Below are 15,699 nucleotides of genomic sequence, written 5' to 3'. Positions count from 1 at the left end.
AACTCTACTAGGGTATTTACTGTCTACTATAATGATTTTGATGGCACACCTAGGTCACAATGCAAGCTTTAACACAATGTCTACTAATCCCATAATCCACCTGACATAAGTATGGCAAATAACACCACATAGAATACATAGACAAGCTTTATTAGTAAATTGAAAATTTTGGCATGGCTTCCATAGTACACTACTTGCTATTTGCCTTCATCCCAAGGACACTACCATGTACTTGATTACAAAAACCACTCATTCAAGCACCAAATCATTCACATTCACAAAGATTGAATCATTTACTTCCTAGTCATTTCTGGCATCAAATAATCCATACACCACCACATAGAACACATAGACAAACTTTATTAGTAAACTGAAAAACTTGTATGTCTTCCATAGTATACTACTTGCTATTTGCCTTGCATCTCAAGAACAATACTATGTCAATGATCAAAATTACTTCATTACAAAAGAACACTGATTCAGGCACCAAATCATTCACATTCACAAAGATTCATCTTTTACATACACAACAATGCATACCAAATCGAAAAAGGAAACTTCACTACTCACAATTGACAGAAAGAATGTGTCCACTCCCTCAAAGAATTCCAACCTTAATTCCCTGCATCAAATTCACACCAGCACAGCAAATCAAGACAAACCCAGAACAAAACTGAACCCAAATATTCATAAAAAAAAAAAAAAGCAGAGAAATCTGAAACTGAAACAGTGAAAAGACTACTAACCCAGAATCAAATAGCCAAGCGGCATTGCTTACTGAGAGGAGTCTTGCACTGATCAAACTGAGCAAGCAATTCCGGGTTTCTGAACCCAACGAGAAATTGGGCCAGGCCTTCAAGAAACAGAGCGGCCTGGTAAACACTGGCGGCCCCAACAATCTCGGCAAGAACACTCCTCCTCAGCCTATTCGCATCCACCAGAACGCTCACCATCTCCTCCATCTCCGCCTCCATCGCCTCCGCCATCACCGCCTTCGCCGCCTCCTTCTTCCCGGCGTCGTAAGGCCCCCAGTTCCTCGCCACGCGCTCCACGAACGCGGCCTGCGCCTCCCTCGCACGCGCCGCCAGCGCAGGGACCATGAGCCTGAGACCGCACTCCACCTGCTCGACCTTTTGCGTGAGAGAAGAGGAAGGGCTGCGCCAGGCGGTGGCGATGTGCCAGGGGCGGTCGCCGAACTGGACGACGAGGCTGTCGGAGTCGGCGTCGGAATCTTCGTCGGAGGCGGAGTCGAGGAAGGAGCGGAGGAGGTTGGTGAAGAGGTAGGGGTGGAGGTCGGCGAGCCAGAGGAAGGGCTTCTCGAGAGGGTTGCGCCAGTCGGGGAAGAGGAGCTGGGCGACGTCGGACTGGGCGGCGGAGTCGAGGGAGTCGTAGTAGGAGAGGAAGTGGCGGTGGAGGGCGTCGACGTGGAGGGAGAGGTGGGAGAGGGAGGAGGCGTCGGAGAGGGATTGGCGGAGGGAAGGGAGGAGGGAGGACTTGAGGGTGGTCAGCCATTCGGCGTAGTAGTCCTTGAAGGGCCGGGGGTTCTTCTTGTTGTTGCTGCTGCGCCCGAACAGACCTACTGCTTTCAACATCTTGGCTTTCTTTCTTCTTCTGCTTCTTGGTGTTTTGGGGGAGCCAGAGGAGTGTGTGAGGTAGCGTGGAGGGAAAGGAAGGTTTAATTCTCGAGTGCAAGTTTTCTTTGGGTAGAGGCCCAAGCGAAAAAGCAAAACTAAGGACTAGCCCAATGGGCCAGAAGTCTTTTAAGGAAATATTAGAGTAACTAAAAAATAAAATATAACAATATAACAACTTGGGTTGGGTCCACAAAGTGAGCCCAAACCCCATCTCCAGCCCAGATCGGGCCTACCAGCTGCATCCAAGCCCAAAAGACCAACCCGCCCGGCCCAAGTCATCAGCTGTGTCGCCCCACCACACAGACCGCCACCCCACCACAGAAGTCGGGCCACCGTCGCGCCTCCGTAGTCGTCCCACCATCGGCGAACGCCGTCGAGCGTCCCAGTCCGCCCAACAAACACCGGCATCTGGAAAGTCTGCAACAGGATCCGAATCGATCGTCCAAACCAGCCCTCAATCGACCGACGATCCGACCATCGACGTCGGCCGGCCGACGAATGGCCACCAACAGACGCCGCTCCGACCCCAGCAAACCCCCTTTCCTTCTCCGATCCCTTCCCACTTCCACAACGCAGCCAATTCCTTCGGCCAATAGGGACGAAACCAGACAACTTCCGATCCAATCCTTCGAAACCGAGACACAACCCTGGAGAAAAACTCCCGTCCGGCCTCACCTAACAGCCGCAGGCTAGGCCAGAGGCCGTCGCCGGCGCCGAGGCGCAGCCGGACAGGCACTAGTATACACAGCGGCGGCCTCTAGGGTTTTCTCTAGAGAGAGAAAACTTATTTTCTTTTGTTTTACTAATTGGGAAATTATTCTTTTTTGCTCCATTTTCATTTTAGTTTTAAACACTTGATACATTAATATTGTTGAGTTTCAATTAGGGTAAAAAAAAAAATTTGACTTGATTTTTTACCGTCATATCAAGTCTCAAACACTTCTAAAAATTTGAGATATTTGTTGAGAGAAGATAAATTTATGGAACTAAAAGTCCAACAAAGGTGTGATATGTTCCCTTATTACTGACCTCTTCTAACTCTTTATTGTTATTCACGTTGATCATTTCTTGTTGCGGATAAAAATGATGTGAAATATTTTTAGACGATCTTATTATAAGTTATATATATATATGCTTCATCAATCAAATTTTCAAAAATTAATGACCGATACCAATTTACCCTCTTTATTTTATTAATGCAACAATTCAAAACACCCTCTTTAATTTTTCTTTTATTGAAAAATCTAATTGACAAAACCAAACTTGTCACGAAACACAACTATCTCATCTAACAAGTAACAACTTATTCTCACTACCATGGACTGAAAGAGGACTAACAAGTCCGATCCACCCAGCAGTTTCTCAACCCACCCAGGAATTTCTCCTTAGTTTTCTCATTGACCAGAAGACGACTTCCCAGGCAGCAAAAGTAACAAAAAAAAAAAAAAAAAAGGGCCAAAAAAAGATAGAAAAACCACCGACATTGACGGGTCAAACCGCCCAACAACGACACCACGCAATCTCTCTCTTAACAAAACAGTTTAAACTTAAAAAGTTACTTTTTCAAAAAAAAAAAAAAAAAAAAAAAAAGCCATTAAAGCAACTCCTCCTCCACCTCCGTTAATGGTGGAGAACTGAGAGGACGTTGGAAACCCAAAACCAATTTCACAATCCACACTCACCGTCGCACACTCCGCCGTAAAATTCAAAACCACCCAAATCCCACTTCTCTCTCTTCTTCCCCACCATGGCCTCCTGCAACTCCACTTTACTAATCCCTCTCTTCTTCTTCTTCGCGTTCGCAGCTTCCGAGTCTCTAATCGACCAATCCGACTCAAACCCAACGGACTGCGCCGACCGTTGGATCCACATCCGGCGCCTCCCCTCCACTTTCAACCTCGATCTCCTCTCCAACTGCTCCGGCTACCCCTTGTTCGGCGACCTCTGCCCCTTCTTGCCCAACCATGGCCTCGGCCACAAGACCCACAACCGCTCCCAGAGCTGGTACCGCACCGACTCCCTAATGATGGAGCTCATCTTCCACCGCCGGATGCTCGAATACCCCTGTCTGACGTCAGATCCCCGCCAGGCTGACGCCGTCTACCTCCCCTACTACGCCGGCATCGACGCCATGAGGTACCTCTACGGCCCCGAAGTCAACTCCAGCGCCGATCAGGGCCTTCAGCTCTACGAGTTTTTGCAGGAGGATTTGCCGGAGGTGTGGAGTCGGAACTCGGGTCATGACCATTTCATGGTCCTGGCCCGACCCGCCTGGGATTTCTCTCAGCCGTTGGATTCTGATCCGCCGACGTGGGGGACCTCGCTTCTGGAGCTCCCCCATTTTTTCAACGTCACGGCTTTGACGGTGGAGGCGCGTGCCTGGCCTTGGCAGGAGCACGCCGTGCCTTATCCGACGTCGTTTCACCCGGCCAATCTTTCTTTACTCGAGAGCTGGATGCAGAGGGCAAGAAGGTCAAAGCGCACCTCACTAATGATGTTTGCCGGCGGCGGAGGCTCGCCGACGAGTAGCCCCAACATTCGCCGGAGCATTAGGAGTGAGTGTGAGAATAGCACGAGCAATGTGACCAACAATGTGCATGGAAATGGCTTCTATGGCGGAGCCGGCGGGTACTCGAAGCTGTGTGACATTGTGGATTGCTCTAATGGGATTTGTGAACATAACCCTATTAGGTTCATGAAGCCAATGCTGCAAGCAAGTTTTTGCTTGCAGCCTCCGGGGGACACCCCGACGAGGCGGTCAATGTTTGACAGCATTCTCGCCGGGTGTATCCCCGTTTTCTTTGAGGAATTGTCTGCGAGAGCGCAGTATGGCTGGCACTTGCCGGAGGATCAGTACCCCAAGTTTTCGGTGTATATACCAAAGGAGGATGTGGTGTTCAAGGATACAAGGATTCTGGACGTGCTTAGGAACATACCAAGAGCTAGGGTTAGGAGAATGAGGGAGAAGGTGTTGGGGTTGATTCCAAGAATTATGTACAGAAAGCATGGAAGTTCGATTGGATTAAGAGCCAAGAAAGATGCTTTCGACATTGCAATTGAGGGTGTGTTGCAGAAGGTTAGGTCTAGGGTTCATAGAGGTCAAATTTTTGTTCAGTGACATTGTTTTTGAGTTTTTTGTTTTTTGCTTTTTCTTGTTGTCATTATTAAGTGTAATTATTAACTTGCTTAGCCTTTGTATTTATGTATCCCACTTGATTCAATGTCAAGAACATCTTATGTAAGGAAATGTACAATTGAGACAATGAGATACAGATAAAGCTGTCTTAGTTTTGGTACCACAATTGTAATTCTAGACATGGCTTGTGACTCAAGAAACAAATAGATTATTGGACTGGAAGAAAAGAATACAATTTTTATTGAAAGCTAACAAAAAGGCAAACAAACAAAAGGGAGCTGAGGTTTGTTCATTTGATGATGATACATGAGAAATGTGAAGCAAGAATTGCAAAACTGCGCTTTCATAGCATATACTCTTCTTTCTATCTCGGCAGGAGGATGGGGTTTTCAACCCCATCTTACAATGGCAGAACCCCAAGTGAGACCTGCTCCGAAGCCTGCAGCTGCTATTGTCTGGCCTGGTCGCACCTTGCCACTTCTTACAGATTCATCCAATGCCAAAGGAATGGAAGCGGCACTGGTGTTACCATAGTTCGCCAAATTTGAAATGACCTGTTCTGATGGGATTTCCAAGCGACTAGAAACTGCATCAAGAATCCTCTGGTTTGCCTGCATTCATTTAACTCTGTCATAATTCGTTATATCCTATAGCCATTATCAGAACAAAAGGTACATCGACGAGATTGCTACCATGAAAATTAGGAAATTGCCTTGGAAATTATTTTGGGTAAAAATTCCATCACTAAAGTATAGAGAGAAAAACTTAGCAATTTCGCACATCTTCTATCAGTATAACAATAAGGTCGAAATTTTTTGACTTTTGATATGTATACACTCCCCTCTTATTAATCAGGAGTTTTAATTGATGTAGAGCAGAGAAATCATTCAACCACCTAAACCCAGGTCCCTGGCGGAATGTAAAAAGATATCATTTGTCATACCTGATGGAGCAGTAACCAGTCAATGCTAGATGCAGGAATACCAGCATTCGCAAGTGAATTCTCAATTGATTGTGGCACACATCGACATGCAAACCGAAAGACTTCTTTTCCATTCATTTGAACGCAAGAATATGAAGAGCGTCTTGGAGGGAAGTTTAAGACTGAACCATTAGAACCCAATTCACTATCTGTTTCATTTCCTTTCAACGGAGCATTTAGATGTCTGCAATTAGAGACAGAGTGATCAGTCACATGTGCGTGAGGAAAATTGAGAAAAATTAAAGTTATAACCAGCAGAAAAACCTTGAAATATGGCAATTGATAAAAAGGTGAAAGAAAAGGAAAACTTAAAAAGAATGGAGAAAACACGTGCCTGTTTCCATCACCATCACTATGAACGTCAAAACCAAGTAAGAAATCCTCCTCAGTGTCAGTGGCCTACAAATAATGCAATGTTAAATAAGTGGGATCAAATATTTTGTCACAGGTACTTTGTTTACAAGTGTGAATGACAAAGGAATCTCCACTTGTTTATAATAAGATTGCATGAATTATTAAGCAAGTAAATGTAAGGTAATGCCTTAAAGTCACCTGTATTAAAACAGCCCCGGCAGCATCCCCAAAGAGAATACAAGTTCCTCTGTCGGACCAGTCAACAATCCGAGAAAGAGCATCAGCCCCAATAACTAGAACATTTTTGAATCCACCTCCTGTAGTTTGTGCAAACCATTTTAATTAATCAAACATGGAAGTAACAGTTGCCTCACAGCAAAGTAAACAAATTACTTACCCCTAATGTGACAAGCAGCTGATACTAAACCCAACACGAATCCACTACAAGCAGCTGTAATATCATAGGACAAGGGGTTCTTTTTGCAGCCAAGTGCTTTTTGAACCTGAAGTTGCAACATAATATGGAATTACAAACTCAAGCAGTTACCATACTGAATAGATCAACTTAAGCACCCGGGCAGTGGAATCTTGTTAGCAAAATTATTATCTAGTTAGTCTTAATAAAATAGCTTAACCAGCATAAAAGTTTACGGGAAAACTGAAAAAAAGAACTAAAAAGTTGCTACAAGACGTCCCAGCTTTGGAAAATGATTGAGCCAAGCCAACCAAAAGCCATGCTAAGTTCAAGAAACACACACAATAACCAGATTACTTGGCCAATACAAGCTCATTTCTTGAAAATTTGTCAAGTTAGCTTAGTTAAAGGAAAGAGGGAGGTTTTCAGGATATTATTGTAAACAGGCAAAGAAAGTTCATCAAGAATCAAGTTGCCAGTTTCAAGTTGTGCCATGATCAAGGCTTCTGGACCTACACAAACTGACTATACTGAGAGTAGTCATCTCCAGCTCAGGCTAGAAGCTTTATTCAAATACATACTCCAGAACCTGATGCAGGCAAGAGACAATCAAATCTAGATACTGCACTAAGTAGCTTTAAATGCACAAGAGACTACGTGTGATATACGTGTTGAATAAGGAAATAAACTAAGCTGACTGACATTGCTCAGACATTCTGAAACAGTTGAACAAAGCAATCAATTAAAGGTTCTAGGTTCTGAGTATGACAACTAAAATCCCATAAAGATATTTTATTTTAAAAGCAGCTACATAGTTCAGTTTTTATGAAAACACCACCCCCTCCTCCCTCCCCCCTCCCCCCTCCCTCCCTCCCTTATAGGAAGCAAAAATTCTATGGAAAGAGAGTAAACAAAGTACCAATGGGGATGGATCAGATGTCTATTTATACAAACCCACTAACAAACAAGCAAAGCCACACTCACAAAAACCAAATGAAGAAAAATAGCCAGTCCAAAGTTAGGACCAGAATCCAGTCCAGTCAAGGTGAATCAAAGAAGCAAGAAAAAAATTTTGTCCCAACTAAAACCCTTCTAAAACTATGCAAGTTAACCAATGATGTTTTCATTTCTTCTTATATAAGAAATTATATTTTTCATATTCAACAATTTCTTCAGTAACTGTAGAATTTATGCCCGCCCACCCACCCACCCAACAACAAAAAAAGGGTTTAGCCAATGCATTTAGCATTTACAACTCGACCTAAAAAAACTCACTTATTGGTAGAGAAGCAAAGTAATAAAAACTGAAAAAAATGACATTAGTATCTTTCAAATACACATTAAGAAGCTCAATCCTTGATATATTTGATCTGACCACTTAATCCAGATATATCATATACCAACAAATAATATATATACCTGAGGAGCACCGCCAAAAAGATCATCAGGTGTAGAGGTGCACATCAAGATTAGGTCTACATCATCAGCATCAACCTGTGCCATCTCAAGAGCTTTCTTTGCAGCCTCAGATGCTAATAAGGTTAGGCTTTCTTTGCCTGTATAAAAATTGCACATTAGAAAGATGTCATTATCTAGAGAAGGTAACCTTAAGATATCCAGCACACCATAGACTCAAGGACTAATAAAGACAACACATGCATTTTATAAAGTATATGTTGACATAAAATATAAGAACATTTAAAATATCAACCACAACCATGAGAAAGCACCTCTCCCACAACATATAACAGCAAAATTGACCAGCTAAAACCCCACCGACCACAGTATTCTTTATCACTTTAGCATTCCAAATAGCATTGTCAAAGCCAAATAACTAAAGAGATATTCTATAACAGGGATCATGCATGCAGCTAGATATTCTATAAGGTTAGGCTTTATTTGCCTGTATAAAAATTACACATTAGAAAGATTTCATTATCTAGAGAAGGTAAGCTAAAGATATCGAGCACACCATAGACTCAAGAACTAATAAAGACAACACATGCATTGTTGTATAAAGTATATGTCGAGAGAAGGTTAGGATTTATTTGCCTCAGCTGCTAATAAGAGATACTCTATAAGGTCACGCTTTATTTGCCTGTATCAAAATTGCACAATAGAAAGATGTCATTATCTAGAGAAGGTAACCTAAAGATGTCCGGCACACCATAGACTCAAGAACTAATAAAGACAACACATGCATTGTTGTATAAAGTATATGTTGAGATAAGGTTAGGCTTTCTTTGCCTCAGCTGCTAATAAGAGATACTCTATAAGGTTAGGCTTTCTTTGCCTGTATAAAACTTGCAATCTAGAAATATATCATTATGTAGAGAAGGTAACCTAAAGATATCCAGCGACCATAGACTCGAGGACTAATAAAGACAACACATGCATTGTTGTATAAAGTATATGTCGAGAGAAGGTTAGGATTTATTTGCCTCAGCTGCTAATAAGAGATACTCTATAAGGTCAGGCTTTATTTGCCTGTATCAAAATTGCACAATAGAAAGATGTCATTATCTAGAGAAGGTAACCTAAAGATGTCCGGCACACCATAGACTCAAGAACTAATAAAGACAACACATGCATTGTTGTATAAAGTATATGTTGAGTTAAGTTAGGCTTTCTTTGCCTCAGCTGCTAATAAGAGATATTCTATAAAGTTAGGCTTTCTTTGCCTGTATAAAAATTGCATACTAGAAAGATGTCATTATCTAGAGAAGGTAACCTTAAGATATTTAGCACACCAACGACTCAAGGACTAATAAAGACAACACATGCATTGTGTATCAAGTATATTTTGAGATAAAATATAAAAACATTTAAAATATTAACCACAACCATGAGAAAGCACCTCTCACACATCATATACCAGCAAAATTGACCAGCTAAAACCCCACCGTATTCTTTATCACTTTAGCATTCCAAATAGCATTTTCAAAGTAAAATAACTAAACAGATATTCTATAACAGGGATCATGCATGCAGCTAGCTAACCAAGTTGACCCGGGGTAAACCCAGACTGATCAAGCTCAGTGGCTTTTCCTATATTGAGCATGCACACTGTAATCAAGAGACTCAGCTTAAAGCAAGTAATGCCACCTCAGATAGTTTAAGATGTCAAACATATCAACAATCATGCACTGCATATCCTAAGTTTAAGATAGTAGCACGGGCTCTGGATCAAGAGGCTCAGTGCATGGTAAACAACTAAACAACCTCAAACTGCTCACAGTTACTAAATTTATGACTTTATCATGCACAGAGTGTAGGAACTGACCTGAAATAACTCGTCGATTACGAATCCCAGTGCGAACAGATATCCATTCATCATTAGTGTCTACTATTTTTGAAAGCTCGTCATTTGAAATCTTAAGACTGGGCACTGCTGAGCCACACCCGACTAATTTGCAGCCTTTACTGACAAGCCTGTAAAGTATATTTTTCAACCATTGGGAACAGGCACAGAAATCTATGATCAGTCAGATTATCATTTACTAGCTTGAACTCGTATTTATCTAACCAATACAATATGATTACCAACATGACTAATGGCCAGGCCACCCTGTTTATTACATAGAACACATAGCTACACAGAAGGCATAGATAACCAGATGATAGCAGGCAAGATAACAATCTCATTCAACTCCACATAGGCTAAAAAGAAGAATAAACTGATCTGGTAGAGTTTGAAAAATCTTCCTCCATTATCCACCATCAACTCTATCATACAATGGGAACACAGTGATACAAGCAAACCCAAAATACCATTATGATACTGTAACCTCATGCATCAAGTACCATTAAATGGAAAATATTACACTTTACCACTCTTTCACTAGATACCAATTCACTCTGTAAACAGGAAAAATAAGAGGCACCACATAATTACGATGTCTACCTTCTAGTATAAACAACAAGTCGTAGTTATATTTTGCTAATATGCACTCGGCTCAGAGCAGAGATCAGTTGAGATGCTGGATAAGCTAGAAGCTCATGCACACAGAGTAACTTTTTCTTCTTGCTCTCAGCACTTCTAGCAGAATTCAGTAGAGATGCTGGATAAGCTAGAATGCTCATCTACAAACTGACTTACATTAGAGAGACTCTTGAACTTCATTGTACCCTCACATTAGTTCTCCATATCATTAAGTTGTCCACAAAAAAGAATTTCACTTGCTAGGCAAGGAACTAATACACCTTGTGACTAACCTTAAAAACTTAACTTTAACAATAACTTCAGTAGAACCAGAATCCCTACTTCTTGGTTATTGCAACATCGTTTGCACTTCTGAACATAAGTCACTACTAAATTTGGCCAGAAACTGGCAAATGAGGTAAACTAATATTGCAATGACCTCAGTTCTCCCTTACTCCAAAGTGCATTCCAACTGAAATACCATCAAATTATGTTTGTATCAAATACATCGTCGGTCATCCTTTCAATTAAGGTCGAACCAGTACAACCTGTGATTGGTAATGAATCAGAGCCTCGAAGACACTATCTTGACAACTCAAAGTTTAGAAATAGCGTCTTGTTCATCCTGACTTCAAAATATTTGCAAACCTCTGTGGTGGAAAGCAGGTAACACAAATTCCAGCACATAAGCTCATAATAAAGCTTACAACACAAACATGTAATATTTGCAAACCTCTGTGGTGGAAAGCAGGTAACACAAATTCCAGCACATAAGCTCATAATAAAGCTTACAACACAAACATATGAAATCTACATAGTTTACACATATTTCGAGAATTCAATCTCCATCCTTCAAACACTAAGTGCCTATGCATTGACATGTCATCCATTAATTCTGAAACAACAATCATACTAATCAAAACAAACAACATTTGCGTTAAATGCACTCCACAACAAACAAAGATCATAAATCAAAAACCAATCAAGTATTCCTCAACCAATGTCAAAACTACAATAGTCCAAGTAAAACACAGCTATAAACTACAACCCAATTCATCAAACAATAAGGGGCTAATGAAAATAGGGAACTGAAGCAGTGAACTGACCTGGGTGCTCTAGATTCAGAAGAGGAAGTAGCTCCAGCTTGCTTCTCAGCGCTGGAACAGAACACTACCCTCCCGGAGATTCCCTCAGGGGAGCGAAACCCAGATCCAAAAATGGCTATTGAAGGCTGAATCTTCCTCCTCAGGCTCGGAACTGAAGGAGTAGTAAAGAACCCAGATGCATTGGCCATTTATTCAGAGCTCTGAAAACGCACAAGACCCAGAAAGATTGAAACCTCGGAGTCGGAGAGAGATTGAAAGGCGAGATCTTTGAGCTAATATATGAGAAAGAGAAGCATGCAATGACAGCAGTAGACAAAACCCATGAATTAAACAGGTGTGGCGGAGACCCAGAGAGATGGGGACAGACCCTTCTTTCTTCGGAGGCTCCAAAGCTTAGACCTTTAAAACAAAAAGAAATTGAATGAATGTGGTGGGCGATTATGTCAAACCCAAACTGAGCAAACTCCAATGCTTAATATCTCTCACTCTGTCTCTCTCTTTGAGAGCAAAGAGGTCAGTGAGTCAGGTCCAGAAGAGAAGAGGACAGTACGAGTCATGCAAATGCTTTGCCCTTCACCAAATTTCAAGGTGCTGTTTTTATAACAAATCAATCCAATGGGCACTTGCCGCGGGGGGGGGGGGGGGGTTAGGCAAGTAGAAACGCAAAGCTAAACTAGTTTTACTTGCCCCTCCCAATTTTCATGTCTCACATCACTACTTCCGTTTGGGAATAGCTACCTGTTAGTTGCCGAGTAGTTGTGCATCTTTATTGTGAATTTGGGATCAACTTCAATCAAGGATAAAATGGGAAGAAGACAACAAAGTGTTCCAAAAATCCTATATTCAAATCCCTCCCTCTGATGAAAAAAAAAACAATGAAAGACAGCTGCAATAAGTTAGAAAAACAAAACCCCAATCCCAGAGTAGACATGATTTTTTTTTTTTATTCTTTTGCATTTTGTTGTCACCTAGCACATTGTGTGGAACTTTTTATATTTATTTAAAAAAAAAAATCTCGTTCATGTGATTTCACTATAAGAATTGTTACGATTCGGAATTTTTTTAAATTAACCTGAGGTTTGAAGCCATGGTTTGGGTAAATCACCTTAAATCATGTTGGAACATACACTAACATCTTGATACATAATTTATATTAAATCTTTCAATGCTTCATTATACAACCATCATGCATGCGTGGGGAAAGAAAGAAAGAAAAATAAAAAGAGGGGTGGGAAAATATGGAAGCCCTTCTAATGAGGACCACTAAAATTAGGACTAGCTGAGTACTTTTGTGTTAGACCCACTTTTTGATCACATTTCGGCAAATCAATCGTTAGATGTTTAGATATTTATATGTAGATCATTTATCTAATTTTTCAACCAAATTGAAAGTCATTAAAACATTCATAATAGTGATTTATCAGTTATGAACATGAACGGTTTATGTTTGACAGATTTGGTTCATCCATTGATTTAATCTAGTTCGGTACCTTAACAATTAGCAATTTGGAAGAAAATTTTCTAAAGTTATCTACTCATGCATACATAAACATCTAACGGTTGATTTGTCGTAATGTAATAGAAAAGTGGGTCTCCCAAACAATTGATTAGAAAGTCTTCAACTAGTGCTCATTAGAGGGGCATAACTTACACATTCTAGATTTGTTGGATTGTTCCTATTAATAATATATAGTCATCACAAGCAAAATTGTTTTATTCACACACACACACACACATAGGGAGGATCAAGATATGACATCCTTACTTTAAGTATTTAACGATTTTTACTATTTTACATTAGTATATAACCTAATTCACTAATTTCAACCGTTGATCATTTATATTCCTATGCAATAATTGTGTCTACAAAAAATCAACCAAATTCATAATCATTTTGGTCACTCAAAAGTGTGTAAACAAACGTAGTCCGTTAGATAAAATTAAAACGAACATTGTGCTAATTAAATGGTTAAACATTTTATGATTTGGCTAATTTTTTATGAACGGAAATCAGCTGTCCCCAAATCCTCTATCCCAACTTTGTCCCACCAATAACATTTTGACACATAACCATTACTATAACACCCCACTAACTCTGTTAAGTCTGTATTAAAAAAAAAAAAAACACTTTCTTTTTCTTGGTTTTAGATCGATCGAGCGTTAGCCCAGAAGAAAGGAATCATCTAATTCAATGTCATTCCCACCTTATAATGATTTGTATAGATCAAGACAGATATGAAATGGGCTTATTCCCTTCCAAGTTCCTCTTCTTCTTTTATCAAAGGACTTTCCAGTTAGATTGAACCAAGGGGACTCATCTCCCTCGCCAGGTTTGGAGATCTACAAATCCCCAATCCAAATGGGACGTATTCCCAATTTTTCAATCTGCTACAAGGTCAGTTTTTTTTGTTGGTCAAAATTTGTTAGTTGGATTCCTTCAAATGGAAAGATAACAATGAATTCATTTTCTGGGTTTTTCCAATCGTTCAATCTGGGTTTAACATCATATGTTTGTCCTCCACTTTTATGGTTCACTAAAACCAGATAGTAATTGAAATCTTTATCTAGCCAATCTGCAATTTGGTTGTCAGATTTCTTAGTCGAATAAAAGCAGATTTTTACAACTGATGGGGAAGGATTGGAGCATTGAAAATCTATCATGGGCTTGATGAGAGCGTAAACAAGGGACCAAACTCTGTTTGGATTCGCTTTCCAAGCGATGATTGACGCCACAAAATTTTCCTTTTCTATGAAGAACTCGATGAGAAGTTTTTTTTTTTTTTTTTTTTTTTTTTGAGGAGAAGTTGGCAACAAAGAAATGCAGGAGTTTTGTATTCCAAATATTGCTTTTAACTATATGTTATTTTTAATATAAAAATAATATACGTTAACAGTGTTAAGTTTCTGTTAGTGAAGAAACACGTGTCAAAATGTTAGTGGGGGGACAGAGTTGGGATAGAAGATTTGGGGACAGCTGATTTCCTTCTGAAATATGATTCATATGTGTGTTGATTAATTATTAGAGAATGAATGGTGTAATTATTAAAATACATACTAAAAATAAAAACCTCCTCACTTTAAGAGTTCAAGGACGTCCTCTCGATCCTCCCTATATATATATATATCAGTGTTCTAAAACTCGGCCGCCCAGGCCGTCTAGGCGCTGGGCGGCAGCTCTCCGAGTCGACTAATGCCAAATCGGCTCTGTTGGGCGGATGTGGGTTTGACGGCCGCCTAGGCGGGCGACTGGGCGCCTGGGCGGGGGTAGTTGGGCACCCAGCGGCCTTTCTAGGCGGATATGCAGGTTGACGGCTCACGGAGGCGGATATAAAGGTTGTTTCATGGAGGTTGACGACTTGCAGAGAGAGAATGGAGGAGTCGACTCTGATCATGGAGGTTGTTTCATGGAGGTTGACGGCTTGCAGAGAGAGAATGGAGGAGTCGACTCTGATCATGGAGGTCTACTGGACTTCGTTATGGTTTCCGGTTCTTCAGCGTGGTTATTGATTGAATAATGAAAAAACTGATGAAGAGAGAAGGTGGAGATGGCGACTACTGGTATCACAAAGGAGAGAGAGAGAGACCCGTGAAAATGGATGGGGTGGTTAATTGTGGAGAGTATAATTGATGACTTGGAGAGAGAAGAGGGATAGGATGGGCACGTGTGTAGGGCTGCAACAAGAAGCATAATTGCTGCTACTTTTGTCTGTTGGATAATTGAATACAACTTCAGGTTTTTGTTTTTCATGTAAACAGTGGCTTTTTGAAGATTAACACCAAGGGTCATGATCATTAAGACCAAGCTTCAGTTAAACATGGAGATACCTCTCCCAAACACTCCCACAACACATGAACACTTCCTTAAATAGCTCTCTGCTACCTCTATTTAATTAAATAAATAGTTAATTAAATAAATATTTAGTTTTTTTTAGGAGGATAAATATTTAGTTTATTACGTCATTATAAGTTTATATATTTTTAATTACATAAATAAAAATTATAAAAATAAAATTAAAATTAAAAAATACAAAACCGCCTAGGCGCCGCCTAGGCGCCTGGGCGCTCCTCCCTAGCCCGCCGCCCGACTAGCGCCTAGCGATTTTTCGAACCTTGATATATATATATATATATATAATTATTATTATTATTA

The 15,699-nt window shown here is 40.6% G+C and overlaps 3 protein-coding genes and 1 long non-coding RNA gene across 5 annotated transcripts; 2 read left to right on the top strand and 2 right to left on the bottom strand.

The window, feature by feature from the left end:
- Nucleotides 1–355: 355 nt before the first annotated feature.
- Nucleotides 356–1,716, bottom strand: LOC133742212 (protein INAPERTURATE POLLEN1). Its single transcript, XM_062169888.1, has 2 exons — nt 747–1,716; nt 356–622 (listed from the first exon to the last, which is right to left on the bottom strand). The coding sequence occupies exon 1, from the start codon at nt 1,590–1,592 to the stop codon at nt 753–755; it is 840 nt and encodes a 279-aa protein (XP_062025872.1). The 5' UTR covers nt 1,593–1,716; the 3' UTR covers nt 356–622; nt 747–752.
- A 1,504-nt stretch (nt 1,717–3,220) lies between these two features.
- On the top strand, nt 3,221–4,930 carry LOC133742210 (probable xyloglucan galactosyltransferase GT19). The gene has a single exon (XM_062169884.1). The coding sequence runs from the start codon at nt 3,382–3,384 to the stop codon at nt 4,750–4,752; it is 1,371 nt and encodes a 456-aa protein (XP_062025868.1). The 5' UTR covers nt 3,221–3,381; the 3' UTR covers nt 4,753–4,930.
- A 57-nt stretch (nt 4,931–4,987) lies between these two features.
- Nucleotides 4,988–12,177, bottom strand: LOC133742211 (beta-ketoacyl-[acyl-carrier-protein] synthase III A, chloroplastic). 2 transcript variants are annotated; one of them, XM_062169887.1, is made up of 9 exons: nt 12,036–12,177; nt 11,550–11,948; nt 9,805–9,953; nt 7,941–8,077; nt 6,504–6,609; nt 6,305–6,423; nt 6,087–6,151; nt 5,714–5,936; nt 4,988–5,381 (listed from the first exon to the last, which is right to left on the bottom strand). In XM_062169887.1, the coding sequence occupies exons 2-9, from the start codon at nt 11,735–11,737 to the stop codon at nt 5,160–5,162; spliced, it is 1,209 nt and encodes a 402-aa protein (XP_062025871.1). In that variant the 5' UTR covers nt 11,738–11,948; nt 12,036–12,177; the 3' UTR covers nt 4,988–5,159. The 2 variants fall into 2 exon arrangements, with proteins under 2 accessions (XP_062025871.1, XP_062025870.1); XM_062169886.1 differs by having other exon boundaries at nt 11,550–12,147.
- A 2,183-nt stretch (nt 12,178–14,360) lies between these two features.
- LOC133706470 (uncharacterized) lies at nt 14,361–15,467 on the top strand. Its single transcript, XR_009844560.1, has 2 exons — nt 14,361–14,959; nt 15,009–15,467. It is a non-coding gene; the product is annotated as an uncharacterized LOC133706470 (long non-coding RNA).
- The last annotated feature ends 232 nt before the right edge of the window (nt 15,468–15,699 follow it).

This window comes from Rosa rugosa, chromosome 4, assembly GCF_958449725.1.
Source record: "Rosa rugosa chromosome 4, drRosRugo1.1, whole genome shotgun sequence".
Lineage (NCBI taxonomy): Eukaryota > Viridiplantae > Streptophyta > Magnoliopsida > Rosales > Rosaceae > Rosa > Rosa rugosa.
This window is presented reverse-complemented; position numbering and strand designations above follow the sequence as displayed.